General features: G+C 44.3%; 1 protein-coding gene across 1 annotated transcript in view; it reads right to left on the bottom strand.

Annotated features, from left to right (window-relative positions):
• Positions 1-27,322, bottom strand: part of LOC121275919 (meiosis 1 associated protein) — a 103,917-nt gene that overhangs the window by 24,554 nt on the left and 52,041 nt on the right. The window contains exon 9 of the mRNA XM_041183756.1: positions 10,990-11,196. Within this exon, the coding sequence (XP_041039690.1) occupies positions 10,990-11,196 (207 nt within the window). The remainder of the gene's footprint in view (positions 1-10,989; positions 11,197-27,322) is intronic.

Raw genomic sequence — 27,322 nt, 5'->3', positions numbered from 1 at the left:
AAAAACAAATTGAAAAACTAATTAAATAAAATAGGGATGCAGGACCAGGTGATGTGTTGTAGCTGCATGATGTGGGAGCTGGTGGACCCTATTGTGGTTCCTAGTGACCACATCTGTAGCAAATGTTGGTTGCTCGAGTAACTCCGGCTCAGAGTTGATGAGCTGGAGTCTGAGCTTCAGACACTGCGACACATCAGGGAGGGGGAGAGTTACTTGGACGCTGTGTTTCAGGAGACAGTCACACCCCTTAGCTTAACTACCTTAAATTCGGCCAGTGGTCAGGGACAGGAGGGTGTGACTATGAATGAGGCAGGTGGAGGGATCCAGGAAATAGCACTGCAGGAGCCTCAGCCTTTGCCCTTATCCAACAGGTTTGAGATTCTTGCTCCATGAGTGGACGAGAGCAGGGACTGTAGGGAGGATGAGCAAACTGACCATAGCACTGTGGTACAGGGAGCCATTCAAGTGGAGGGAGAAAAGAGAAATGTAGTTGTAATCGGGGATAGTATAGTTAGGGGACTAGATACTGTTCTCTGTAGCCAGGATCGAGAGTCCCGAAGGCTGTGTTGGTTACCTGGTGCCAGGGTTGAGGATATTTCATCTGGGCTGCAGAGGAACTTGGAGTGGGAGGTACCAACGATATAGGTAGAACGAGGAAGGAGGTTGTACTGAGGGAAGACGAGCAGCCAGAGGCTAAATTAAAAAGCAGAACCAAAAAGGTAATAATCTCCAGATTACTACCTGAGCTAATTGGCGCAGGGTCAATAAGATTAAAGAGGTAAATGCCTGGCTCAAAGATTGGTTTGTGAAAAATGGGTTCGACTTCATGGGACATTGACACCAGTACTGGGGAAAGAGGGAGCTATTCCATTCGGACCGGCTCCACTTGAATCGTGCTGGGACCAGTGTCCTGGTGAATCGCATAACTAGGGCTGTAGATAGGGGTTTAAACTAAATAGTGGGGGAGGTTCAGTTGCATGGAAATATAAAAAAATCAAAGTTTAAGGAGAGGGTAAGAGTGCAAGTTAGTGACGACGCTGATTTGTTGCCAATAAACGAAAGGAAGGTACAGAGTGTGAACACCATATTGCAACAAAGAATCATATAAGAGTCGGGAAAATTGACAATAGGGCAAGCTTAAAGGCTTTGTTGAATGCGTGTAGCATTCGGAATAAAACTAATAAGTTAACAGCGCAAATAGAGATAAATAGGTATGATTTGGTAGGTATGATTTGGTGGTGATTAATAGACGTGGTTACAGGGAGAACAGGTTTGGGAGTTGAACATCCAAGGGTACTCAGTGTTTCGGAAGGATAGGCAGGAAGGAAAAGGAGGTGGTGTAGTTTTGTTAGTAAAAGAAAAGATCAGTGCTATAGTGAGGAATGATATAGGCACTGGAGAGCAAGATGTGGAGTCAGCCTGGGTAGAAATAGGAAATAGCAAGGGAAAGAAGTCCCTGGTGGTAGTAATCTATAGGTCCCCAAACAGTAGTTCAGCAGTGAGGCACAGTATAAACCAGGAAATGCTGGGAGCATGTAAGAAAGGCACGGCAATAATCATGGGTGATTTTAATATGCATAGAGACTGGACTAATCAAATTGGCAAGGTAGCCTCGAGGGAGAGTTTATAGAGCGTATTAGAGATTGTGTCTTGGAGCAATATGTTGTAGAACCAACCAGGGAGCAGGCTATTCTAGATTTGGTTTTGTGTAATGAGATGGGATTAATTAATGATCTCAGAGTAAAGGATCCTCCAGGGAAGAGTGATCATATCATGCTAGAATTTCAAATTCAGTTTGAGAGAGAGAAACTTGAGTCCCACACAAGTGTTCTGGAGTTAAACAAAAGTAACTACATAGGCATAAGGGCAGATTTGGCCCTGGTGGACTGGGCAGGAAGGCTAGGATAGTTGATGAACAGTGGCAGATATTTAAGGAGATATTCAATTCCTCCCAAGTTAAATATATTCCAAAGAGGAAGAAAGATGGTAAGAGGGGTGGGGGGGTTTGGGGGGTTGGGGGGGGGGGGGGGGTGCGGTGATGGTGGGGGGAAGCATCCGTGGTTAAGCAAGGAAGTTAAAGATAACATAAAGGCAAAAGCTAAGGCATACCAAATTGCAAAGGTCAGTGGCAGGCTGGAAGATTGGGAAACTTTTAAAGATCAACAGAGGGTGCTAGTGAGAAGTGACTGAAGCATTCTGGGAGAAGTCACCGCAGACACCGTGACTCAGAAGGGAATCGAGGAGAAGGGCTCTTGCAATCAACAAAAGGAAGAGCATCCAACAGAGGGTGCTAGTGAGAAGTGACTGAAGCATTCTGGGAGAAGTCACCGCAGACACCGTGACTCAGAAGGGAATCGAGGAGAAGGGCTCTTGCAATCAACAAAAGGAAGAGCACCCAACAGAGGGCTTTAGTGAGAAGTGACTGAAGCATTCTGGGAGAAGTCACCGCAGACACCGTGACTCAGGAGGGAATCGAGGAGGACCCACTGTCAAAGAAGGGAATAGCCACAAACATTACATTGCTGTAGTGTTTCCATCCCTCCCTCTTCCTCAAACCAAAAAAAAGAGAAAGGGAGAGGCAGTGCCTTCAGGAGTGCACCAGACCTGTGAGGGACACTCTTCTGAAAGTGGATTTTAAAAAATAAACAGCTGATTGGTGAGTAAATCCTGGTGAGCTTTTTTTTCAATCTATTAAAGTTATTCATTGCTTAATACTGAGGTAGGAGCTCAAAAAAAGTATAGAGTAGTACTGTACAAGTATCATTAGTCAAGAAACAAGGTTCCTAGCTAACATAAATAAGGCCCTGAGCAAGCGTACTTTTTTAAGGGAGTAACTAGCTAAATCGAGAGGGACATCATGGCAGGAGATCTCAGACCCGTGATATGCTCCTCCTGCAGGATGTGGGAAATGAGGGACGCTTCCAGCATCCCTGTTGACCATGTGTGCGGAAGGTGTGTCCAAATGCAGCTTCTAGCTAACCGGATTTCGGAGCTGGAGCTGCGGGTGGATTCATTGTGGAGCATCCGCGATGCTGAGCAAGTCGTGGATAGCATGTTTAGCGAGGTGGTCACACCGCAGGTGAAGATTACACAGGCAGAAAGGGAATAGGTGACCATCAGGAACAGTAAAAGACTCAGGAAGGTAGTGCAGGAGTCCCCTGTGGTCATCCCCCTCTCTAACAGATATACCACCTTGGATACTGTTGGGGGGGGTGGGGGGTTGGCCTCTCAAGGGAAAGCAGCAACAACCAAGTTCACGGCACCGTGGGTGGCTCTGCTGCTCAGGGGGCAGGAGGAAAACAAGTGGCAGGGTTATAGTGACAGGGGATTCAATAGTTAGGGGCACAGACAAACACTTCTATGGCCGCAAATGTGAATCAAGGATGGTATGTTGCCTCCCTGGTCCCAGGTTCCGGGAAGTCACGGAGCGGCTGCAGGCCATTCTGGGGAGGGAAGGTAAGCAGCCAGATGTCGTGGTACAAATTGGTACCGACGACATAGGTAAACTAAGGGATGCGGACCCACAAGCTCAGTACAGGGAGTTAGGGGATAAATTAAAATGCAGGACCTCAAATGTAGTAATGTCAGGATCACTCCCAGTTCCATGTGCTAGCGAGAGTGGGAATAAGAGGATAGACCAAATGAACACTTGGCTGTGGAGATGGTGTAGCCGGGAGGGATTCAGATTCTTGAGGCACTGGGATCGGTTCTGGGGAAAGTGGGACCTGTACAAAACCGGCTGCACCCAGGCAGAGCTGGGACCAATGTCCTTGCGGGGGCTTTTGCTAGTTCTGTTGGGGAGTATTTAAACTAGTGTGGCAGGGGAATGGGATCCCAGCAGTAGGATCAGATAGGTCAGATTCAGATCAGAAAAATGGAGGTAGTACATTAGCTAGGGATGTTGTGATAGACATGGAGTTACAGGAGAAGCAAAGTTTAAAAAATGTCCAGCAAGAGAAGTTGACGGAGTTAAACTGTTTATACTTCAATGCAAGGAGTATTACAAACAAGGTAGATGAGTTAAGGGCACAGGTAGACACATGGCAGCAGGATGTCATTGCTATAACAGAGACCTTTCTAAAGGAGGGACAAAACTAAATATCCCTGGTTATAGAGTCTTTAGACACGAAAGAGTAGGAGATAAAAAATGAAGGGGATAGCACTAATGGTTAAAGAATCAATTCCAGTTGTGAGAAGGGATAGTATACTAAATGGGTCAACAAACGAGGCTTTATGGATTGAGCTTAGAAATAAAAAAGAGGCAGTCACACTACTGGGAATATACTACAGACCCCCAAATAGTGAAAGGGAGATAGAAGAACAAATATGTAGGCAAATATCAACTGGGATTCAAACAATTTAATGGGCACTGAGGGAGAAAAACTCATGCAGTGTGTCCAGGAAAATGTTTTCAACCAATTAGTGACAAACCCAATGAGAGGAGATGCAATTCTAGACCTAGTCTTGGAGAACGAAGAAGGGCAAGTGGGTGAAGCGACAGTTGGCAACCATATCGGGGACAGTGATCACAATTCAGTTAGAATTGGCATTATCATGGAAAAGGTCAGAGATAAAGCAGGAGTAAAAGTCTTGAACTGGGGGAAGGCAAATTTTGCAGAAATGAGAAGGGACTTGGTTGAGGTGGACTGGACAGCACTGCTGGAGGATAAAACAGTGGAAGACCAGTGGGATGCACTAAAAAGTGAGATCCTAATTGTACAAAGTAGACATGTCCCCTACACAAATAAGAGTGGTACTGCCAAATCTAGACCTCCCTGGTTGTCTAGAGGAATACAGGGGAAGATCAAACAGAAAAAGAAAGCATACGATAGGCACAAAGAACTAAGCACTGCAGATACCCTAGACGAATATAGGAAGTGCAGGGACCAAGTAAAATATTAGCTAGTAAAGTTAAAGATAACCCAAAGATGTTTTACCAATACATTAATGCTAAAAGGTTAGTTAAGTAAAAAGTAGGACCTATCAGAGATGAAGATGGAAACTTGTGTGTAGATGCAGAGGCTGTGGGAAGGGTTTTGAAGGAATATTTTGTCTCCATGATTACAAAGGAAAGGGACGATGTGGATATAATAGTCCAGGAGGAACACTGCGAGATATTGGATGGGATAGTCATAAAGAGAGAGGAAGTACTCAAAGGGTTGAAATCCTTGAAAGTTGATAAGTTGCCAGGGCCAGATGGATTGTTTCCGAGGCTACTGAAGGAAGTCAGGGAGGAGATAGCAGATGCTCTAAGGATGATTTTCCAATCTTCACTAGATACAGAGGAGGTACCAGAGGACTGGAGAAATGCAAACGTAGTTCCATTATTTAAAAAGGGATCAAAGGAAATGCCAAACAATTATAGGCCAATTAGTCTTACATCGGTGGTGAACAAATTAGTAGAATCAATCCTGAGAGATAGGATTAACTGTCATGTGGAAAGGCATGGGCTAGACAGGGATGTTCAGCATGGATTTGTTAAAGGAAGGTCTTGCTTCACAAATTTGATTGAATTCTTTGAGGAAGTGACAAGAAGGGTTGATGAAGGTAGTGCAGTGGATGTTGTGTACATGGATTTTAGCAAGGCATTTGACAAGGTCCCACATGGCAGATTGGTCAGGAAAGTAAAAGCCCATGGGATTCAGGGTAATGTGGCAAACTGGATAAAAGGTTGGCTTTGTAACAGGAAACAAAGGGTAATGGTTGATGGATACCCTTGCGAATGGAAAGTAGTGTTCCACAGGGCCCGGTGTTGGGACCCTTGCTGTTTGTATTGTATATTAACGATTTGGATGTGAACATAGGGGCCATGATTGGGAAATTTGCAGATGATACAAAGATTGGCCAAGTAGTGGATAGTGTAGAGGATAGCCATAATCTCCAAAACGACATAGATGGGTTGGTGGAGTGGGCGGTAAAGTGGCAGATGCATTTTAACATAGAGAAGTACGAGGTCGTACATTTAGGGAGGTCAAACAGTTACAGGGATTACAAAATAAATGAGAATATACTAAGACGGGTAGATGAAGTGAGAGATCTTGGCGTACAAGTACACGGGTCCCTGAAGGCAGCAGTTCAAGTAGACAAGGTTGTAAAGAAGGCATATGGAATGCTCTCCTTCATTGGCAGAGGTATAGAATATAAAAGTAAGGATATAATGTTGGAATTGTATAAAACACTGGTGAGGCCACAATTGGAGTATTGTGTGCAGTTCTGGTCACCACATTACAGGAAGGACGTAATAGCTCTGGAGAGAGTGCAGAGGAGGTTTACAAGAATGTTGTCAGGGTTAGAAAAGTGTAGCTATGAGGAGAGATTGGATAGGCTGGGGTTATTTTCCTTAGAACAAAGAAGGCTGAGAGGTGACTTGATTGAGGTGTACAAAATTATGAGGGGAATAGATAGAGTAGATAGGATAAAATTGTTTCCCTTGATGAAGAATTCTAGAACCAGGGGACATAGATTCAAGATAAGTGGCAGAAGGTGTAGGGGGGACATGAGGAAGAGCTTTTTTACGCAGGGGGTAGTGAGTGCCTGGATTTCGCTGCCCAAGTTGGTGATAGAGGCAGAAACTCTAAACTCTTTTAAAAAGTACCTGGATCTGCACCTAAAGTGCTGTAAGCTGCAGGGCTATGGGCCGGGTGCAGGAAGGTGGGATTAGAAAGGTCACCTGGGTGTCCTCAGGCTAGTCAGATGGGCCGAATGGCCTCCTTCTGTGCTGTAACTTTTCTATGGTTCTATGGTTACTCAGAAAATAATAAAAAGAACAAAGGTAAATTATGAAAGAAAACTAGCACCAAGTGTAAAAACTGATAGCAAAAGCTTCTGCAAGTATATAAAAGGAAAGAGTAGCGAAAGTGAATGTCCCTTGGAGGATGAGACTGGGGAGTTAATAGTGGGGAATGCAGAAATGGCAGAGACGCTTAATCAATATTTTGCCTCAGTTTTCATAGTGGAGGACGCTCGTACCACCCCATTAGTAACAGGAAGTGCAGAGGACGTAGAGAAGGAGGAACTTAGAACAATCACCATCACTAGAGAAAAAGTACTAAGCAATCTATTGGGATTAAAGGGTGACAAGTCCCCAGGACCTGATGGCCTACATCCCAGGGTCTTAAAGGAAGTGACAGCGGAGATAGTGGATGCATTGGCTATAAAATTCCAAAATTCCCTGGATTCTGGAAAGGTTCCGGTCGATTGGAAAAATGCTAATATAACACCTTATTCAAAAAAGGGGGGAGGCAGAAAGTAGGAAACTATCGACCAGTTAGTTTAATGTCTGTCATTGGGAAATTGTTGGAATCCATTATTAAGGAAGTAGTAATGGGGCATTTGGAAAGTCAAAATGCAATCCATCAGAGTCAGCATGGTTTTATGAAGAGTAAATCATGTTTGCCTAATTTGCTAGTGTTCTTTGAAGATGTAACATGCAACATAGATAATGGGGACCCTGTAGATGTAGTATATCTGGACTTCCAGAAGGCCTTTGATAAGGTGCCGCACAAAAGATCAATACACAAGATAAGATCACACGGAGTTAGGGGTAATATATTAGCTTGGATAGAGGATATTGGCTAACCAATAGAAAACAGAGAGTCGGGATAAATGGGTCATTTTCTGGATGGCAAGCTGTAACTAGTGGGGTGCCACAGGGTTCGGTCCTCGAGCCCCAACTATTTACAATCCATATTAATGACTTGGATTCAGGGATAGAAGGTACTATAGCTAAATTTGCAGATGACACCAAAATAGATGGGAAAGTAAGTTGCAAGGAAGAAATAAGAAATTTACAAATGGATATGGACAGGTTAGGTGAATGGGCCAAAACTTGGCAGACGGAGTTTAACATGGATAAGTGTGAGATTATCCATTTTGGTCGGAAGAATAAAAAGGCGACTTATTATTTAAATGGAGAGAAACTTCAGAATACTTCAGCGCAGAGGGATCTGGGTGTCCTTGTGCATGAATTGCTGAAAGCTAGTATGCAGGTACAGCAGGTAATAAGGAAGGCAAATGGAATTTTGGCATTTATTCCTAAAGGAATAGAGCATAAAAATAGGGAAGTGCTGTTGCAACTGTACAAGGCATTGGTGAGACTGCATCTGGAGTACTGTGCACAGTTTTGATCCCCTTACTTGAGGATGGATGTAGTTGCATTGGAGGCGGTTCAGAGGAGGTTCACTAAATTAATTTCAGAAATGCAGGGCTTGTCTTATGAGGACAGATTGAGCAGTTTAGGCCTATACTCGCTAGAGTTTAGAAGGATGAGAGGAGATCTGATTGAGGTATATAAGATGCTAAAGGGGATAGACAAAGTAGAAGTGAAGTGGATGTTTCCCCTAGAACGAGAGGCCATATTTTTAGGCTAAGTAGTTTTAAATCAGAGATGAGGCGGAATTACTTTTCTCAATGGGTCGTGAATCTGTGGAATTCACTGCCTTAGAGTGCAGTGGATGCCAGGACGCTGAATAAATTTAAGGAGGAGATTTTTAATTAGTAATGGGTTGAAAGGTCATGGGGAGAGGGCGGGAAATTGGAACTGAGGCCAAAATGAGATCAGCCATGATCGTAATGAATGACGGGGCAGGCTCAAGGGGCTGAATTGCCCACTCCTGCTCCTAGTTCTTATGTTCTTATATTCTGGACTCAACATTGAGTGCAACAATTTCAGACCATGAATTCTGACCTCAATTTTGTATGTTTTCTCCCCTAGCGCCTCTGAATCTTGCTCTCATGTTTTGCTTTCAGACAGCACTGGTATTTATTCTGCTATTAACACAGTCTGCTATTTTGCCTTCAGATAACACTGATCTTTATTCTGCTTTTAACATCCACTCTGGACCAATGCTTTGTTCCTTTACCACAACCACCCCCACTCTCTTTGCCTTTTGTTCCATGGCTTTTAATTTAATTTCCTCCGCCCTCTAACCTGTCCTTGACCTTCTCTTTTGTTCTACCTGACTCTCCCTACTTTTTCAACAGCATAAAACCCATCACCTTTCTGCCTTTCTTTGGTTCTGAAGAAGAGTCATGTTGGACTCAAAACATTAACACTCTTTCTCTCTCCACAGCTGCTGCCAGACCAGCTGAGTTTTTCCAGCACTTTCTGTTTATATTTCAGATCTCCAGTTTCCGCAGCATTTTGCTTTTATGCCTGAGAAAGACCTCAGTTCCGGAATATTTGGGAGTATAATCAAGTTAGAGAGCTATTGATCTATATCTGAAAGTACAGGACATAATCAAATCGGTGTTGAATGATAACTATGTAATTCAATTATGAAACATGCTTGAAGGATGCAAAAAAGTAATAAAAAGTGGGTGCTGGAACAAATCCTTTATAATTCACATATATTCTGGGTAATATTTATACTAATCTTGGAATTGCAACAGATTGAACTTTCTGGTGAAAACTCACAAGGTTTTATCATAAACACGGCTGTTAAGTATATATTTAATTATTTCATACTTATTAATCAATCTGTAATGTATGACATTCAAATTTGTGAAACCTGTTAATATTTCGTAGAGAAAATGTTAGAAGCTATTATTAAAGAAGTTATACCAAGTCACTTGGATAAGCTCAAGGTCATCAGGCAGAGTCAACATGGTCTTGTGAAAGGGAAATCTTGTTTAACCAACTTATTGGAGGTCTTTGAGGAAGTAACATGTGCTGTGGATAAAGGGCAACTGGTGGATGTACAGTATTTAGATTTCCAGAAGGCAATTGATAAAGTACCACATCAAAGGTTATTGCGGAAAATAAAGGCTCATGGAATAGGGGGTAAATATTGACATGGATAGAAGTTTGGCTGGATAACAGGAAGCAGAGAGTAAGCATAAATGGCTCTTTTTCAGGTTGGCAAGATGTAACGAGTGGTGTGCCATAGAGATCAGTGCTGGAACTGCAACTGTTTACAATTTATATAAATGACTTGGATAGGGATTGAATTTGCTGATGACACAAAGTTAGGTAGGAAAGTAAGTTTTGAAGAGGACATAAGGAGGCTAAAAAAAGATAAAGATAGGTTAAGTGAGTGGGCAAAGATCTGGCAGATGGAGTATAATGTGGGAAAATTTAAATTGTCCATTTTGGCAGGAAGAACAAAGATTATCTAAAAGGTGAGAGATTGTAGAGTTCTGAGGTGCAGAGGGATCTGGGTGTCCCAGTGCATGAATCACATGCACATGCAAGTACAGCAAATAATTGGGAAAGCTAATAGAATGTTATCATTTGCTGCAAGGGGAATTGAATACCAAAGTAGGGAGGTAATGCTTCAGTTGTACAGGGCATTGGTGAGACCACATTTGGAGTATTGTGTACAGTATTGTTCACCTTATTTAAGGAAGGATGTAAATGTGTTGGAAGCAGTTCAGAGAAGATTTACCAGAATAATACCTGGAATGGGTGGGTTGTCTTATGAGGAAAGGTTGGATAGACTGGGCTTGTATCCACTGGAGTTTGGAAGAGTAAGAGGTGACTTGATTGAAACATATAAGATCCTGAGGGAACTTGACAGGGTGGATGTAGAGAGGATGTTTCCTCTTGTGGGAGAATCTAGAACTAGGGGTCACTCTTTAAAAATAAGGGGTCGTCCATTTAAAACAGAGATGAGGTGAAATTTTTTCACTCAGAGGGTCGTGAGTCTTTGGAACTCTCTTCCTGAAAAGGTGGTGGAAGCAGGGTCTTTGAATATTTTTAAGGCAGAAGTGGATAGATTCTTGGTAAGCAAGGGGGTGATAGGTTATCATGGGTAGATGGGATGCAGATTTCAGGTTACTATCTGGCCAGCCATGATCTTATTAATTGGTGGAGCAGGCTCGAGGGGCTGAATGACCTACTCCTGCTCCTTGTTCGTATGTAAGAACAAAAAGTAACTAAAAGTTCTTTAATATCTGAGCAAATTCTATTTGAATGAGGGTGTTAGCTCACTTCACCCCAATACCTCCTCTCTTCCCAAGTCCATATGACTGACCAGCGCAGTCACTCACCTCTATTCTACTTAGAGCTGTTTCTGGTGGTTCATCAGGTCTGTAAGGAAGGTCGCAGGGTAAAAGAAGTTCTTGCACCGCTACGGACTTCACCAAGAGTGTCAGTGTGGTCGAAGGCAGTATGACGTAATAGGAGTCAACATGAACAGACCAAGTGGGTCCCATTACCTGAGGTTCAGATCGAGCTAGAAGCATCCAATCTCTTTTCTATGAAATGAAAAGAAGAAAATGGGCTAGTATTTGCATATTCCCAAAGCACTTTGCAGCCAGTTAAGAGGTGCAGTCATTGCTGTGATATAGGAAATGCAACAGCCAATTTCCACACAGCAACATCCCAAACACAGCAGTGTGTTGATGGTCAGATAATTTGATTTTAGTGATGTTTATTGAGGGTTAAATATTGCCAGGACATAGATGAGAACCATCCAGCTTTTCCATGAAATATTGTCATGGGATTTTTTACATCCTCTTGAAAGGGTAGACTTAATCTTATTTGAAAGACAGCAGCTCCATAGTATGGCACTCCCAATTTTTATTATTTGTTCAAATTCCTGGATTGTAGCATGAACCTACAACTTTCTGAGGCGCGGATGAAAATCTGCAGATTTCAAACTAAGCTAACAATATTATAACCCATGAAGCCAATGTTGAAATTGTTGACTACAGGTGAGCCCCTGTTAACACTGTTTCAACCACATGCATTAATTTTAGTAGAAAACATCTTAGGTGCGATACAGGTAAATGTATTTCACATATGTATATTTACTGGTCAAATTTCTACCAGCATTCAGTGTGAAATTTCCCAGTTATTCTCTTTCACCAAGGTTTACAATTCTGGCACAGACTTGTCAGGTTCAGTTTAGAAAGAAGTTGGGTGGGGTGGGTAGACAAAATAACAGTGCAAGAAAGGATTGATTAGGTTGGTCAGAGAAAGCAGACCCGAGAGTCAGAGACAGTGATCCACAAGTAAAGGTGCCAGTGGGGGCTAGAGTCAGTGGGAAACAAAAATAGTGAACTGGAGGGAAACTAGTGCCAGAGAACAAAAGGTAAAAGGGAGTCAGTATGAGAGAGATACAGAAAGACAAAACAGTACAGGAGAGCAACAGTTAAAATTGGCAACAGAGAGTCAGTAGGAAACAGACAGAGAGCATGAGAGATAGAGAGTCAGATGGAAAACAGTGCCAGCAACACACAAGTTTTTTTTTATTCATTCATGGGATGTGGGCTTCGCTGGCTGGGTCAGCATTTATTGCCCATCCCTAGTTGCCCTTGAGAAGGTGGTGGTGAGCTGCCTTCTTGAACTGCTGCAGTCCATGTGGTGTAGGTACACCTACAGTGCTGTTAGAGGCAGAGTTCCAGGATTTTGACCCAGCAAAATGAAGGAATGGTGATATATTTCCAAGTCAGGATGGTGACTGACTTGGAGGGGAACTTCCCGGTGGTGGTCTATCTGCAGCCCTTGTCCTTCTAGATGGTAGTGATCGTAGGTTTGGAAGGTGCTGTCTAAAGAGCCTTGGTGAATTTCTGCAGTGCATCTTGTAGATGGTGCACACTGCTGCTACTGGGCATTGATGGTGGAGGAAGTGAATGTTTGTGGATGGGGTGCCAATCAAGCGGGCTGCTTTGTTCTGGATGGTGTCAAGCTTCTTGAGAGTTGTGGAAGCTGCACTCATCCAGACAAGTGGAGAGTATTCCAGCACACTCCTGACTTGTGCCTTGTAGATGGTGGACGGGCTTTGGGGAGTCAGGAGGTGAGTTACTCACTGCAGGATTCCTAGCCTCTGACCTGCTCGTGTAGCCACTGTATTTATATGGCTAGTCCAGTTCAGTTTTTGGTCAATGGTAACCTCCAGGATGTTGATGGTGGGGGATTCAGTGATGGTAATGCCATTGTATGTCAAGGGCGATGGCTAGATTCTCTTTTGTTGGAGATAGTCATTTCCTGACACTTGTGTGGCGTGAATGTTACTTGCCACTTGTCAGCCCAAGCCTGGATATTGTCCAAGTCTTGCTGCATTTGGACATGGACTGCTTCAGTATCTGAGGAGTTGCGAATGGTGTTGAACATTGTGCAATCATTAGCAAACATCCCCACTTCTGACCTTATGATGGAAGGAAGGTCATTGATGAACCAGCTGAAGACGGTTGGGCTGAGGACTCTACCCTGAGGAACTCCTGCAGTGATGTCCTGGAGCTGAGATGATTGACCTCCAACAACCACAACCATCTTACTTTGTGCTAGATATGACTCCAACCAGTGGAGAGTTTTACCCCGATTCCCATTGACTCCACTTTTAGGGGTCCTTGATGCCACACTTGGTTCAAATGCTGCCTTGATATCATGGGCAGTCACTCTCATCTCATCGCAGGAGTTCAGCTCTTTTTTCCATGTTTGAACCAAGGCTGTAATGAGGTCAGGAGCTGAGTGGTCCTGGCGGAACCCAAACTGGGCATCAGTGAGCAGGTTGTTGCTAAGCAAGTGCTGCTTGATAGCACTGTTGATGACCCTTTCCATTACTTTACTGATGATTGAGAGCAGACTGATGGGGCGGTAATTGGCTGGGTTGAATTTACCCTGCTTTTTCTGTACAGGACATACCTGGGCAATTTTCCACATAGCCAGGTGTTAGCTGTACTGGAACAGCTTGGTAGGGATGTGGCAAATTCTGGAGCACAAGTCTTCAGTGTTGTTGTTGGAATATTGTCAGGTCCCAAAGCCTTTGCAGTATCTAGTGCCTTCAGGTGTTTCTTGATATCACGTGGAGTGAATTGAATTGGCTGAAAACTGGCATCTGTGATGCTGGGGAGGAGGCCGAGATGAATCATCCATTCAGCACTTCTGGCTGATGATTGTAGCAAATGCTTCAGCCGTATCTTTTGAATTGATGTGCTGGGCTCCCCCATCATTGAGGATGGAGAGATTTGTGGACCCTCCTCCTCCAGTGAGTTGCTTAATTATCCAACACCACAAGTAAAAGTGGCAGTGAGGGGGGTGTCAGCAGGAGACAGAGACAGTGAGCCTGAGGGAAAATTGTGCCAGAGAACAACAAGCAAAAGCAGCAATAGGGAGTCAGTAGAAGACAGTGAGAGAGAGAGAGAGTGAGAGAGAGAATCACAGAATATCACAGTGCAGAAGAGGCCCTTCAGCCCATCGAGAGTGCATCGACATGTGACCTACCTACCTAATTCCATTTACCAGCACTTGGCCCATAGCCTTGAATGTTATGATGTGCCAAGTGCTCATCCAGGTATTTTTTAAAGGATGTGAGGCAACCCACCTCCATTACCCTCCCAGGCAGTGCATTCTAGACCGTCACCACCCTCTGGGTAAAAAAGTTTTTCCTCACATCCCCCCTAAACCTCCTGCCCCTCACTTTGAAATTATGTCCCCTCGTGACTGACCCTTCAAATAAGGGGAACAGCTGCTCCCTATCTACCCTGTCCATGCCCCTCATAATCTTGTATACCTCAATCAGGTCGCCCCTCAGTCTTCTCTGCTTCAACGAAAACAACCCAAGTCTATCCAGCCTCTCTTCATAACTTAAATGTTTCATCCCAGGCAACATCCTGGTGAATCTCCTCTGCACCCCCTCCAGTGCAATCACACCCTTCCTATAATGTGGTGACCAGAATTGCACACAGTACTCCAGCTGTGGACTCACCAAGGTTCCATACATCTCCAACATGGCCTCCCTACTTTTGTAATCTATGCCTCGATTGATGAAGGCAAGTGTCCCATATGCCTTTTTCACCACCCCACTAACATGCCCCTGTGCCTTCAGAGATCTATGGACATACACACCAAGGTCCCTTTGTTCCTCAGAACTTCCTAGTGTCATGCCATTCATTGAACACTTCCTTGTCAAAATTACTCCTTCCAAAGTCTATCACCTCTCACATTTCAGGGTTAAATTCTATCTGCCACTTATCTGCCCATTTGACCATCCCATCTTTTTTTCCTATAGCCCAAGACACTCAACCTCACTATTAACCACCCGGACAATCTTTATGTCATCCGCAAACTTAGTAATCCTACCCCCCACATAGTCATCTATGTTGTTTCTATAAATGACAAATAATAGGGGACCAAGCACAGATCCCTGTGGTACGCCACTGGACACTGGCTTCCAGTCACTAAAGCATCCTTTTGTCATCACCCTCTGTCTCCTACAACTAAGCGAATTTTGAATCCACCTTATCAAATTAGCCTGTATCCCTTGTGCATTTGCCTTCTTTATAAGTCTCCCATGTGGGACCTTGTCAAAAGCTTTGCTGAAATCCATATAAACTACATCAACTGCACTACCCTCATCTACACACCTGGTCACCTCCTCAAACAATTCAATCAAATTTGTTAGACATGACCTCCCTCTGACAAAGCCATGCTGACTATCCCTGATCAAACCATGCCTCTCCAAAGGGAGAGTGTAAGAGATGGCCCTGTGGGAATTTGGCCGGAGTGTGTTTGTGTGTGTGTGTGTGTGTGTGTGTGTGTGTGTGTGGGGGTGGGGGGGGGGGGGGGGGGGGGGGGGGGGGTGCGGGGTTGGGTAAAAAGGAGAAAAACTAAAAAAAACTAAAATGATAAGGACATCTGTTTTTATATTGTGCTTTCACAAGGCACTGACCTTTGTTCTGCTATGAATACATTCTGCTATCTCACCTTTATGCCACTATTAGCACCTTCTTTCGTCTTTAACACTACCATTAACATTCCCTTTGTCCTATGTCCATGACACCTTTGTCAAATTTCTCCTTAGCTCCCACTATCCCTGACCTTCTATTTTCTTCCACTTGCTCCACCCACTCTTATACAGCATAAAATACATCACATTCATACTCAAAATGCTGTTTCTCTCTCCACAGATGCTGCCAGGCCTGCTGAATTTTTCTAGCATTTTTTGGGTCTTTATTTCAGATTTCCAGCATTATTTCATATTAAGTTGAACAATTTTATTTGTTGAACTTAATTTCATTCATGACTCTCATTTTGATTGTTTTTTTTTGCCATGTGCCAGCTTGAATCTTGTTTTTCATGTTTTGCTTTTGGATAGAACTATTCATTATTCTGGCATTTATATTCACTCTGCAGGATGTTTTGTCTCCTCAATACAACCATTACCACTCTCATTGGCTTTTGTTCCATAACAGTTGTTATTTAATCACTCCCGCCCCCTATCCTATCCCAGACCTTCCCTTTTATTCTTCCTCTCACTCCCCCCTTTCGAGGGCATATAACCTCTCACGTTTCTACCCTACTTCAGTTCTGAAGAAGAGCCTTATTTGACTCAATATGTTAACTCCACTTTTTCTCTCTCCACAGATGCTGCCAGACCTCCTCTGCATTTCCGGCATTTCTGTTTTTGCCCATCTTTGTTGGGGACTGGCTGCTGTCCCAGTAGGGGCCACCATACCACTCCCAGTGGCAAAAGAACTGCTGGCCAATTGATTAGCTGGCATCTCTCAGAGCTGGGACTTCCTCCTAGATGGGGGAAGAATTCATGTCCTGTTAACAGCTGTTAAATTGCTGTGGGGCAACTTGGCCAAATGGAGGACCACACCCCTGACTTTTCAGCTGGGCATGGGGCTACCGGTTCTGTGTAAAATTCCAGCCATATTCTGGTGATATTAGGGGACTTTAACTAAATATTGATTGGAATAATATTGAAGTAAAGGGAAAGGAGGGGGAGATTCTGAAACATGTTCAGCAGAACTTCCTTGACCGATGTGCTCTTGGTCCAAGTAGGAAGGAGGCATGGCTGGATTCGATGCTGAGGAATGAGGTAGCCCAAGTGGACCAAGTGTCTGTGGGGGAAGATGTGGGTAAGAGTGATCATTGTATCGAAAGGTTTAGATTACTCATGAGCCTCAGTTTTACGGTGTTGCAGTGGGTGCATGACAGTCCCAATCTCATGTAAAATAGCATGTGATGACGTGGGGAGGGCATCTCGCTGACAATTAAAGGGGCAATTAGGCAAATTGAAAAGGCAATTCGCAGCGATTTTATGTGGCCCGTGCGAGGCAGCTTTCATGTTTTTCATGAAACTTCAATCCATGGCAAGGTAAATAAGTTTTGCTGTGAGTTGGTTGGAATTGGTTTACAGACAGTTTCTGGCATTTTTCCTGTGTTCTGGAGAACTCTTTGATTTCAGCATTTACAGAGGCTTTCTGCTGTGGTGCCCCTTCAGTGCACTATCCTGTGTGCAATCATCTTTAAGAAAATGGGGATTGTCTACTATACTGGAGGGATCTCCTCAGAGGAAGAGAGGGCCAGAAAGGAGAGCAGGTCGGGTGCCCGCAGGCAGTGTCCCAGACTTCGACCTGTGGAAACAGAGGCATAGCTAGAAGGGGTGCTGAGCCAGCAGGAAGCGCAAGGCAGAAGGGTCTGCAGAAGGTGCCATTATCCAGCAGGCAGAGTCTATAGGCAGCGCTTTTGCTACCTGGACATGTTTAGTGCTGAAGGAGGCTCTGCCTCTCCAGGAACACTGTGACCTCCAATTGCAAGATAATTGGCCCAGCCTTAAACTGTGTAGGTGGCCACCCTATGCCAATGGCTCTTAAAGTTACAATGGCCCTGAATTTTTTTTGCCTCAGGTTCTTTCCAGGGCTCAGTGGGAGATCTATGTGGTGTTTCCCAATCTGCTGCCCACAGCTGCTTCAAGCTGGTCAGTGAAGCTCCGTTCAGACGGGTCAGTGACTTCATTCACTTCCAGATCAATGAAACTAGCCAGACTGAGCGTGCCAGAGGCTTTGCTGCAATTGCTGGTTTCCCCCGCATCCAAGGAGCCATAGATTGCACGCGAGTGGCCATAAAGGTGTCAGCGGTTGAGCTGGGTGCCTTCGTCAATAGAAAAGCGTTCCACTCCCTGAACATCCAGTTTGTTTGTGACCACAAGACTCAGATATTGCAGGTATGCACCAAGTATTCTGGAAGCTGTCAAGATGCCTACACACTCTGACACTCCCAGGTGCCCAGGCTCTTTGTCGCTCCAGCTTGGTTGCTTGGTTACCTCCTGTGGGATAAAGAATATCCCCTGAAAAGGTGGCTCATGATGCCACTCAGACATCAAAGGGCAGAAGTGGAGGAGAGCTAATCGAAGTCATGCCTCCACAAGGGCAGTAATTGAGAGGACCGTTGGGCTACTCATAATGAGATTCCACTGCCGGGACCGATCAGGGGGAGCACTTGAATATCCTCCAGAGCGCGTTTCACTTATTATCGTTGTCTGCTGTGCATTGCACGATCTGGCTCTGTCAAGGGGGGACCCACTGGAGAATGAAGACAGCGATGCTGCTTTAGAGGTTGCAGAGGGCGACTCAAGTGCTGGGTCTAAGGAGGAGGCAGAGGAGCCCCAAGGTGAGGAAGTGCATGCAGAAGTGAGGGACCTTATTGGAAGACAGGGAAACCAGGGAGGCCTTTCGGCTAGGCACGGCTTGAGAGTGAGGGCAAGGGTGATGCCACCTCACTGATTGTTCCTGATAAGGCCATCCTGTCACCCTTAAATCAAGTTACAATCCTTGAAATAAAGTTTGCAGCCCTTCCCCTGTATCAAATGCAACTCCCAGGCCCATCACCTCGGAAAGACATGAAGCACATTCAGGCCATTACACACAATGAGGCGCTTATATGTTGGTCTCAAACATACAAATTAAACAGAACAATCTCAATGGAAGTTACTTCACCCATAACAATCCCTTTTGTGCTCAAAGTGACTTAAACTTCCGTTTGCAAGTGCTGCATCTTGGCTCCTCCCCCACAACCCCACCTCACTGGTAGGAGCATTGGAGACCACCTGTTGACTCTGAAATCCTATCGTCCTTGATGACCTTGGCAGCTGTCCTCTGGTTGGCAGAGCCCGTGCAATCACCGTATGGGCGGGAGCATCCAGTGCCATGGCACTCCTCAATCGTTGCATTCTCCACAGATGCGACGGTCACTGGCAGCGGGGTGGAGGAGCTGCTGCCATCATCTAGAACGCCCTGCGAGGTGACTGCAGATGCAAGCTGCAGCTCATCCACCAATGTGAGCTTAGTTTGAATCTCCCTGCTCACCATCGATGGACAGGCACCTAGCAGAGTTACTAGGTGCCTTATCCATCTCTCACACTGGCATTGACCTGCTGAGATCACTGCCAGTGTGTGGGCTTGCAGGTCCAAACGCAACCCCAGAAACCCCTGATTCTGTTCCTGGAGCTGCCTCTTCATGAGAGTCGCCAGGCTCTATGCCAGAGGCTGTGCATTTGGAGCTGCGAGTGAACACAGTGCTCATGCTCCGCATGGACTCCTCCAGGACAGAGACCATGGTACACAAACCCTCAGGGATGTCTGCCAGATCTTCCCGCTGGACATCCAGCATCTGCCGCCTGATGGATGATTCCAGAGACTCATCATCTGCCTCGGACTCAGCACTTCAGTGATCCTGCAACTGCCGGTGCCCTGTGGTCTCTCTGCCTCTGCCAGCTCCTCATGAGAGTGTGATGTGTTCTCACCACTGGATACTCCCATCTGATCCAACATGCTATTGCCAGGTTCGTGCCTGTGGCCATGCTAAGGAGAGAGTATGTAACGCTGGTTCATCGGTCTGCGGCTCCTCCTCAGGGGTCAAGGGAGGGTCCTCAGGGTCTGTGGCGCACCGTGAGGATGGCGCATCTGTGGGAGGAAGAGAAAATGTCAGTTGCAAACATCATTACAAAGGCATAGTGCATGCACTACAGCTGCTTGTCACAATGGACAACTGCTTCAGTGAGGCATTGTGAATAGACTAGCAAGGAGGACTCTTGGTTTGAACATTTCATTCCCTACATCTCTTATACACTCCCCCAGTCTCTTCCCTGTCCACTGGACCCTTACCTTACTCCGAGACCCCTGCTTCTCCGCCAACAGTGGACCTTGCCCCGGGCTTGCGTGCCAAATGAAAGGCCTCTGGCTCAAACTTCGATAGGATCATGAGGTTGGGCAGCCTACCATCTGTTCATGCACGTTCCTGTGCATTATGATTTCCTTCTCGTGTATGGACAAAAGTGCTTTCATTAGTCCACCCTCTACCTGTCACACCATACCAGCTTTGCCACCATCCCCAGGTTGATACAGCCCACCCTTGCACACATCCAAGCTAAGCAGGCATATTTCCCAAGATTTGACGGCACAGGAATATGTGCCATTTGGCACTCTGCATCTCTCACCCACTAAGACATTTATACACAGTTCCATGCCAACTCCATGCTCACCCTTGCAGAGTGCAGAAGGTCATTGAATCTTTTAAGGTACTAGATCCAAGTGTGCAGCACAACATCCTGCCTGCTCACATGGGCAGCCACCTCCACCCATGTCTTCTTCATGTGATATGGTGGCTTCCTCTTACCATCCCCTGGGATTAATATCTCCCACTGGGCGCTCACTGTCTCTAGCAGAGCATGCAGGCAATCGTCTGAGAAGCAGTGGGTAGAGTGCCCACTGGCATTGCCCTCCCATCTGGTGTGGACTGCGGGTCCTGAGGCCGCATACATCATGAAATTTATTACTCCTTCCAGACAATGTCAGACAGCTCCCTGAGGCTCCTGAACACCTCTTGGGAGCCTTCAGGGAGCTCACTGTTCACTTTTAAATCCCCCTTATGGAGCCACACTCCCACCAGCAATGCTGAGCCACCGTCAGCGCACATTTCATGCTAGCCAGCCATTAACTGGCCAGCCAACGTGTAAGTGGAGTCAGCATGTGATCGCGGGCAGTGGTGGATCTTGCATCAGCTTCCAGGCCTGCTGATTGCCTGCACATGCCAAGGGTAAAATTCAGGCTATGGAGAATAGCAAGGAAAAATCTAAATTAGAACTTCTAAATTGGAAGAAAGATATACTTCATTGGATAAGAGGGTAAAATTGGTAAACAGATTAAAGAACCAGGATAAAAATGAACCAAAGGCTGACAGGAAAAACTAACAAATGGAACAACAGGTGATCTTTAAGGAGAAGATGTTTCACTATAACTATTGCAGCAGTAGTTTCTCCTTTTCCACCATGCTGCAGTAAATTGATCCTGCCACATGAGGTCCTCAGTAAACTGTGGAAGTGATATAAAGTCCTAGCGGCAGAAGAGGTTATTGTTGTATTTCAATTTGCTTCATAGATTACATGTGATATAGATAGCAAATAGGCCATTCAGCTCAATGTGGTGGCGCTTATACTTCATGCAAGTTTCTTCCCGTTCCATCTACACAGTTCAGCCTTTTAGCATACCTTTCGATTCCTCATTCTCTCAAGTACTCATCTCGTTTCCTTTCGAAAAGTTAATTTCTCCACTTCTGGAGTTATTAGGGTGAGCCTTGAATTTGTGCGAAGTCAGAGTGGAAGTTGGGTGGGGAATTAAAGTGGCCATCCCACTTCCACTCTGGCCTCTCACGCCCTCGGCCTCCTCCCCTGTTCCAATGAAGCTCAGGGGACAGCACCTCATTTTCAGATTAGGCAGATTATAGCCTTCCAGCTTCAACACTGAGTTCAACAGTTGCAGATCATAACCACATCTCCCATTTTCTTGGACAGCAGGGGGCTGATAATAGTTCCAGCCAGTGGGAGATATTAATCCCACAGGATGGTAAGAGGAAGCCACCTCATCACATGAAGGCAGCATGGGTGGAGGTGGCTGCCCATGTGAGCAGGCAGGATGTTGTGCTGCACACTTGGATCTAGTACCTTAAAAGATTCAATGACCTTCTGCACTCTGCAAGGGTGAGCATGGAGTTGCACATGGAACTGCGTAAAAATTTCTTAGTTTCCCTGGCTCTGCACTTGCTTAAAAACTGTTCAAGGTCATTCACCTGAAATATTCATTCTGTTTTCTCTCTCCACAGATGCTGGCTGAGATGCTGAGCGCTTTCAGCAGTTTCTGTCTCTTTCAGATTCCCAGCAGCTGCAATATTTTGGTTTTTCACTAATCTGTGGGCGTTTGCACAAACTAGATGCAGCTCTATATCTCTGCTGGGTGATAATTTAATACCTGTGCCACTCAGGCTAGCAAAGAAAAAAAGAATAAATAATAACAGAGCGAGTGCCATAAAAGTCTAATAATTGTGATGGCAGCAGCTGTGGTGGCTAAAACAGTTGGCCAAAGCAGGGGAATAGGACAGATATGTATAGAAGAACTGTGATGCATCTGTGCTTGTAGATGAAGTAGTGGCTCAAAAGCAGCATAGCTTCATATGTGGGAGGCAAAGTGTGTCAATGTTGTGTCTGGGACCAGGAGTACCACCAATGAGATGCAAAATATAAATTTGCTGACATCAAGAAAGCCACAAAGGAAAGCAATTGCTATGGAATCTGAGCTTGGCACGCACTGCATCGTATTTTGTTCAGTCAATTGGTCTCACTGCTATAATCTGTTTTATTTATAAAACATGTTGCCATTTTGCCCTATTGTTCTTATATTGAGGTTTTATAGGATATTACCATGCATAAACAGTTCGAAAGAGACTTAAGGGTTCATAAACATGACATTTTTATGATCTATGTACATGGATCCCCAAGTCTCTTTGGAAGAAGGCCATCAGGGAAAAATAGTAAAAAGTTAAGATTTAAGGTTGTTTATCTGAATGCACAAAATATTCATAACAAGCTAGATGAATTAATAGCACAAATAGAGATTAAGGGGTTTAGTCTAGTGGCCATTACTGAAATGTGGTGGCCAGGTGACCAAGGCTGGGGGTTAAGTAATCAGGGGACTTAACTTACCTGGATGAGCACTTGGCACGTCATAACATTCAAGGCTATTGGCCAAGTGCTGGTAAATGGGATTAGGAAGGTAGGTCAGGTGTTTCTCACGTGTCGGTGCAGACTCGATGGGCCAAAGGGCCACTTCTGCACTCTTTGATTCTGTGACTCTACAAAAGATAAGCAAAATAGAAAAAGAGCTGGAGTAACCCTGAGAGTAAAGCATGTAACTAAGGCAGTAAAGGGAAAGGGTCTTAGCTTAGAATATCAGTATTTTTCTTATTCCTTCACAGGACGTTGGCATTGCTGCCTAGGTCAGCATTTATTGCCCATTGCTAATTGCCCTCAAGTATGGGTGGATCTAGTGGATAACAAGAAACAGAAAACATTCATGGGATTATTATCTGATAGGTCCTCAAACATTAATGATGATTTTGGGCAATCAGGAAATTAAAGGTGCAAGTAGCAAGGGTAATGCAATAATCATAGGGATCCTTAATCTTCACATCAACTGGGCAAACCAAATTGGCAAAAGTAGCTTGGAGGATGAGTTCATGGAATGTATTTGAAACAGTTCTGTAAACAATCTGTCCAGGAACCAACTGGGGATCTGGTATTGTGTAACGTGATAGGGCTAATTGGTAATCCTACTGCAAAGGATCAGCTAGGGCTTGTGATCATAAAATAATAGAATTTCACATAAAGTTTGAGACTAGGAGCTAAAATAGGGTCTTAAATTTAAACAAAGCCTATTATGGGGGTATGAGGGGGGGAGGTGGCTGAGGTATATTGGGAAATTAGATTTAAAGGTATGATGGTAGATAAGCAATTGCCATCATTTAAAGAAATAATTCATAATTCCGAATGAATATGCATTACTTTGAGGAATAAAATCTCCATTGGAAATGTGGTACATACATGGCTAACTAGAGTAGGACAGTATTAGATTAATAGAAGAAATGTACAATGTTGCCAAAAAACCTGAGGATTGGGAGGGTTTTAAAAATAATCAAAGGATGACCAACAAATTAGTGAAGAGGGAGGAAATAGGATATGTGAGTAAACTACTAAGAAATATAAAATCAGATTGTAAGAGCTTTTACATGTATAAAGGAAGTCTTTTGTGAAAGAGACTTAGAGACAGAGAGAGAAGAAACTATAATGGAGAATAAGGTAATATCATGACTACAAAACAAATATCTTGAGTCCAGCTTCAAAATAGAGGACACAAAGAACACCCCAGTGGGGAACAGTCTAATGCAATTGCAGAATGTAAAATAATTAATATTAGTAAAGATAAAGTTCTAGAAAAATTAATGGGAATAAAAGTCGACAAATCCCCTGAACCTGATGGCCTCCATCCTAGCATTTTTAAAAGAGGTGGCTGTAGAGATAGTGGAGGCTTTGGTTTAGATCTTCCAGAATTCCCTAGAATGATTCCCATGGATTGGGAGGAAGCAAACGTAACTGTGCTTTCAAGAAAAAAAGGAGAGAGAAAACAGGGAACGATAGGCCAGTTAGCCCAACATCAGAAGCAGGAAACTGCTGGAATCCATTATTAAGGGTGTGGTAACAGGGCACTTGGAAAATCACAAAATGATTTGGCAGAGTCAACATGACTTTATGAAAGGAAAATCATGTTTGACAAATTAGAGTTTTTAGAGCGTGTAAGTAGCAGGATATCGGTGGATGGAGTACATTCGGAACTTCAGAAGGTATTCCATAAGGTGCCACACAGGAGTTTGTAGGTTTCAGTAGTCTAGTGATTATGTTACTGAACTAGGAATCCTGAGGCCTGGACTAATAATCTGGAGCACGTCAATTCAAATTCCACTGCAGCAGGTGGGGAATTTAAGTTCAGTCAATTAAATAAATCTGGAATAAGATCAGTTAATGGCTCCGTGAAATTACTGGACTGTTGTAAACAATCCTCACTAACATCTGTGGAGTTGTGCCAAAATAGAGAGAACTTGAGAACACAAGAAATAGGAGCAAGAGTAGGCCAAACAGCCCAAAAAACCTGCTCCGCTATTCAATACGATAATGCATCATAATCTTCAGCTTCAATTCCACTTTCCCACCTGCTCGCCATACCGCTTAATTCCCTGGGAGACCAAAAATCTTTCTGTCCCAGCCTTAAATATATTCAACAATGGAGCATCACAACTCTGCGGGGTGGAGAATTCCAAAGATTCAGAAACCATTAGAGCTAACCAATAAACGACTGACATAGCAATACTCACAGAATCATAATTTGCCTTGCAAGTTTGTTCCTCTATCTTCTTCTCATTCATTGGAGCCTAAAGAATATACCCAGTAGTGTAATGAAACCTCTTTTCTTTCTTATCTCTAATCAAATACGTTCTGTTCTTGACCCCTCTAAGACATTCCATCTCTCTCTCCAGTACTGTAATATTACCCTTAATCAATACTGTCATCCCTCCTCCTTTCTTTCCTTCCCTATCTTTCCTCAACATCTTTTTTCCAAGAATATTTAGTACCCATTCCTATCCTTTTTTGAGCCAGGTCCGTTATCACCACAACATCATACTCCCACATGACTATCTGTGCCTCCCAGGGAATTAAGCGGTATGGCGAGCAGGTGGGAAAGTGGAATTGAAGCTGAAGATTATGATGCATTATCGTATTGAATAGTGGAGCAGGTTTGTTGGGCTGTTTGGTCTACTCCTGCTCCAATTTCTTGTGTTCTCAAGTTCTCTCTCTATTTTGGCACATTGATGTTCAATGGCATTACCATCATCGAATCTCCCACTATCAACATCTTGGGGGGTTACCATTGATCAGAAACTGAACTGGACTAGCCATATAAATACTGTGGCTACAAGAACAGGTCAAAGACTAGGAATCCTGCGATGGGTAACTAACCTCCTGACTCCCCAAAGCCTGTCCACTATCTACAAGGCACAAGTGTGATGGAATATTCCCCACTTGCCTGGAAGAATGCAGCTACCACACCACTCAAGAAGCCTGACATCATCCAGCACAAAGCAGCCTGCTTGATTAGCACATTCACTCCCTCTACCACTGATGCAGAGTAGCAGCAGTGTGTACCATCTACAAGATGCACTGCAGGAATTCACCAAAGCTGCTTAGACAGCACCTTCCAAACCCATGAGCACTACCATCTAGAAGGACAAAGGCAGCAGAAAGATGGGAACATCACCACCTGGAAGTTCCCCTCCAAGTCATTCACCATCACTGTCACTGGGTCAAAATCCTGGAACTCAAGGCTATGGGCCAAGTGCTGGTAAATGGGATTAGGTAGGTAGGTCAGGTGTTCCTCACGTGTCGGTGCAGACTCAATAGGCTGAAGGGCCTCTTCTGCACTGTGTGATTTTGTGATTCTGTGAACTCTCTCCCTGACAGCACTGTGGGTGTACCTACACCACATGGACTGCAACGGTTCAAGAAGGCAGCTCACCACCACCTTCTCAAGGGCAATTAGGGATGAGCAATAAATGCTGGCCCAGCCAGCGAAGCCCACATCCCGTGAATGAATAAAAAAAACTCACCAACCTTATTTACCACGCTTTGTGCATTCACAGACTTGCACTGTAAACCTAATTTTGATTTTATCGCATTCCCTCTTACTCTGACATCATCTAACTATTCTTTACTCTAGTGCTTTCTGTCTCTCCCAGCTCTATGTGTACCTTGTTTTTCCTCTCTAATGTTGCCTCCTGGTTTCCATCCCCCATCAAGTTAGTCTAAATGCTCCCCAATAGCACTAGCAAATAGCCCACAACGAGATTGGTCCGAGCTCCGTTCAGATGAAATCCATTTGGCCTGCGCAGGTCCCATCTCACCCAGGAGTGGTCCCAATGTTCCAGAAATCTAAAGCCCTCCCTCCTGCATCATCTCTTCAGCCACACATTCGACTGGCCTATCCTCCTATTTTTATAATAACTCACATGTGGCACCTGCAGCAATTACAATTGGGGGTCACAACCTTCGAGATCCTGCTACTTAATTTTCTCTTATAACTCACTGAAATCTGCCTGCAGGTCCTCATCCCTCCTTCTACCTTTGGTACCCAAATGGAGCATGCCCCCTGGCTATTTCACTTTTTCTCCTCAGAGTGCTCTGCAGTTGCTCAGTGAAATCCTTGACATTGGCACCAAGAAGGCAACATACAATCCTGGATTCATGTCTGTGGTGGCAGAAACACCTGACCTTCCACTTAACTGTAGAATTTCATGTTAATATTTGTTAGGAAATAGGGACAGTTTAAGTAAGTTATATTTATATTTTGTGGGTGTTGTAAATGAGTTCTAGCTTTAATATTTAAATTTGATTTGTATTTCTGTATCTGTGTGTTAAGAAAGGTCAAATTGAGTTTTAGTTTTACTTTAAAAAGATGCTTGCATTTCTAATGAGAGTTTTACAGCTGTATGCTATACTCAACAAACAAGACTAGAAGTACAGTGCTGTTGCCTAGCAACAGGGGTCCAGAGAGACAGGTCCCCCCCACAGACACTCACAGAAGAAGAGAAACAGCAGTTTGATTTCGGAAGCTGTTTGAGTTCAGTTGGTTCGAAGGCAACTGTGAAGCAGAATCAGCCTAGAAGGGAACAGATAGCAAGTTCCAAGATAAAGTAAAGACTCTAAAATCCAGG

This window comes from Carcharodon carcharias, chromosome 1 (assembly GCF_017639515.1).
Source record: "Carcharodon carcharias isolate sCarCar2 chromosome 1, sCarCar2.pri, whole genome shotgun sequence".
Lineage (NCBI taxonomy): Eukaryota > Metazoa > Chordata > Chondrichthyes > Lamniformes > Lamnidae > Carcharodon > Carcharodon carcharias.
Note: the sequence above shows the minus strand (reverse complement) of the source record. Positions and strands in the feature narration are given on the sequence as shown.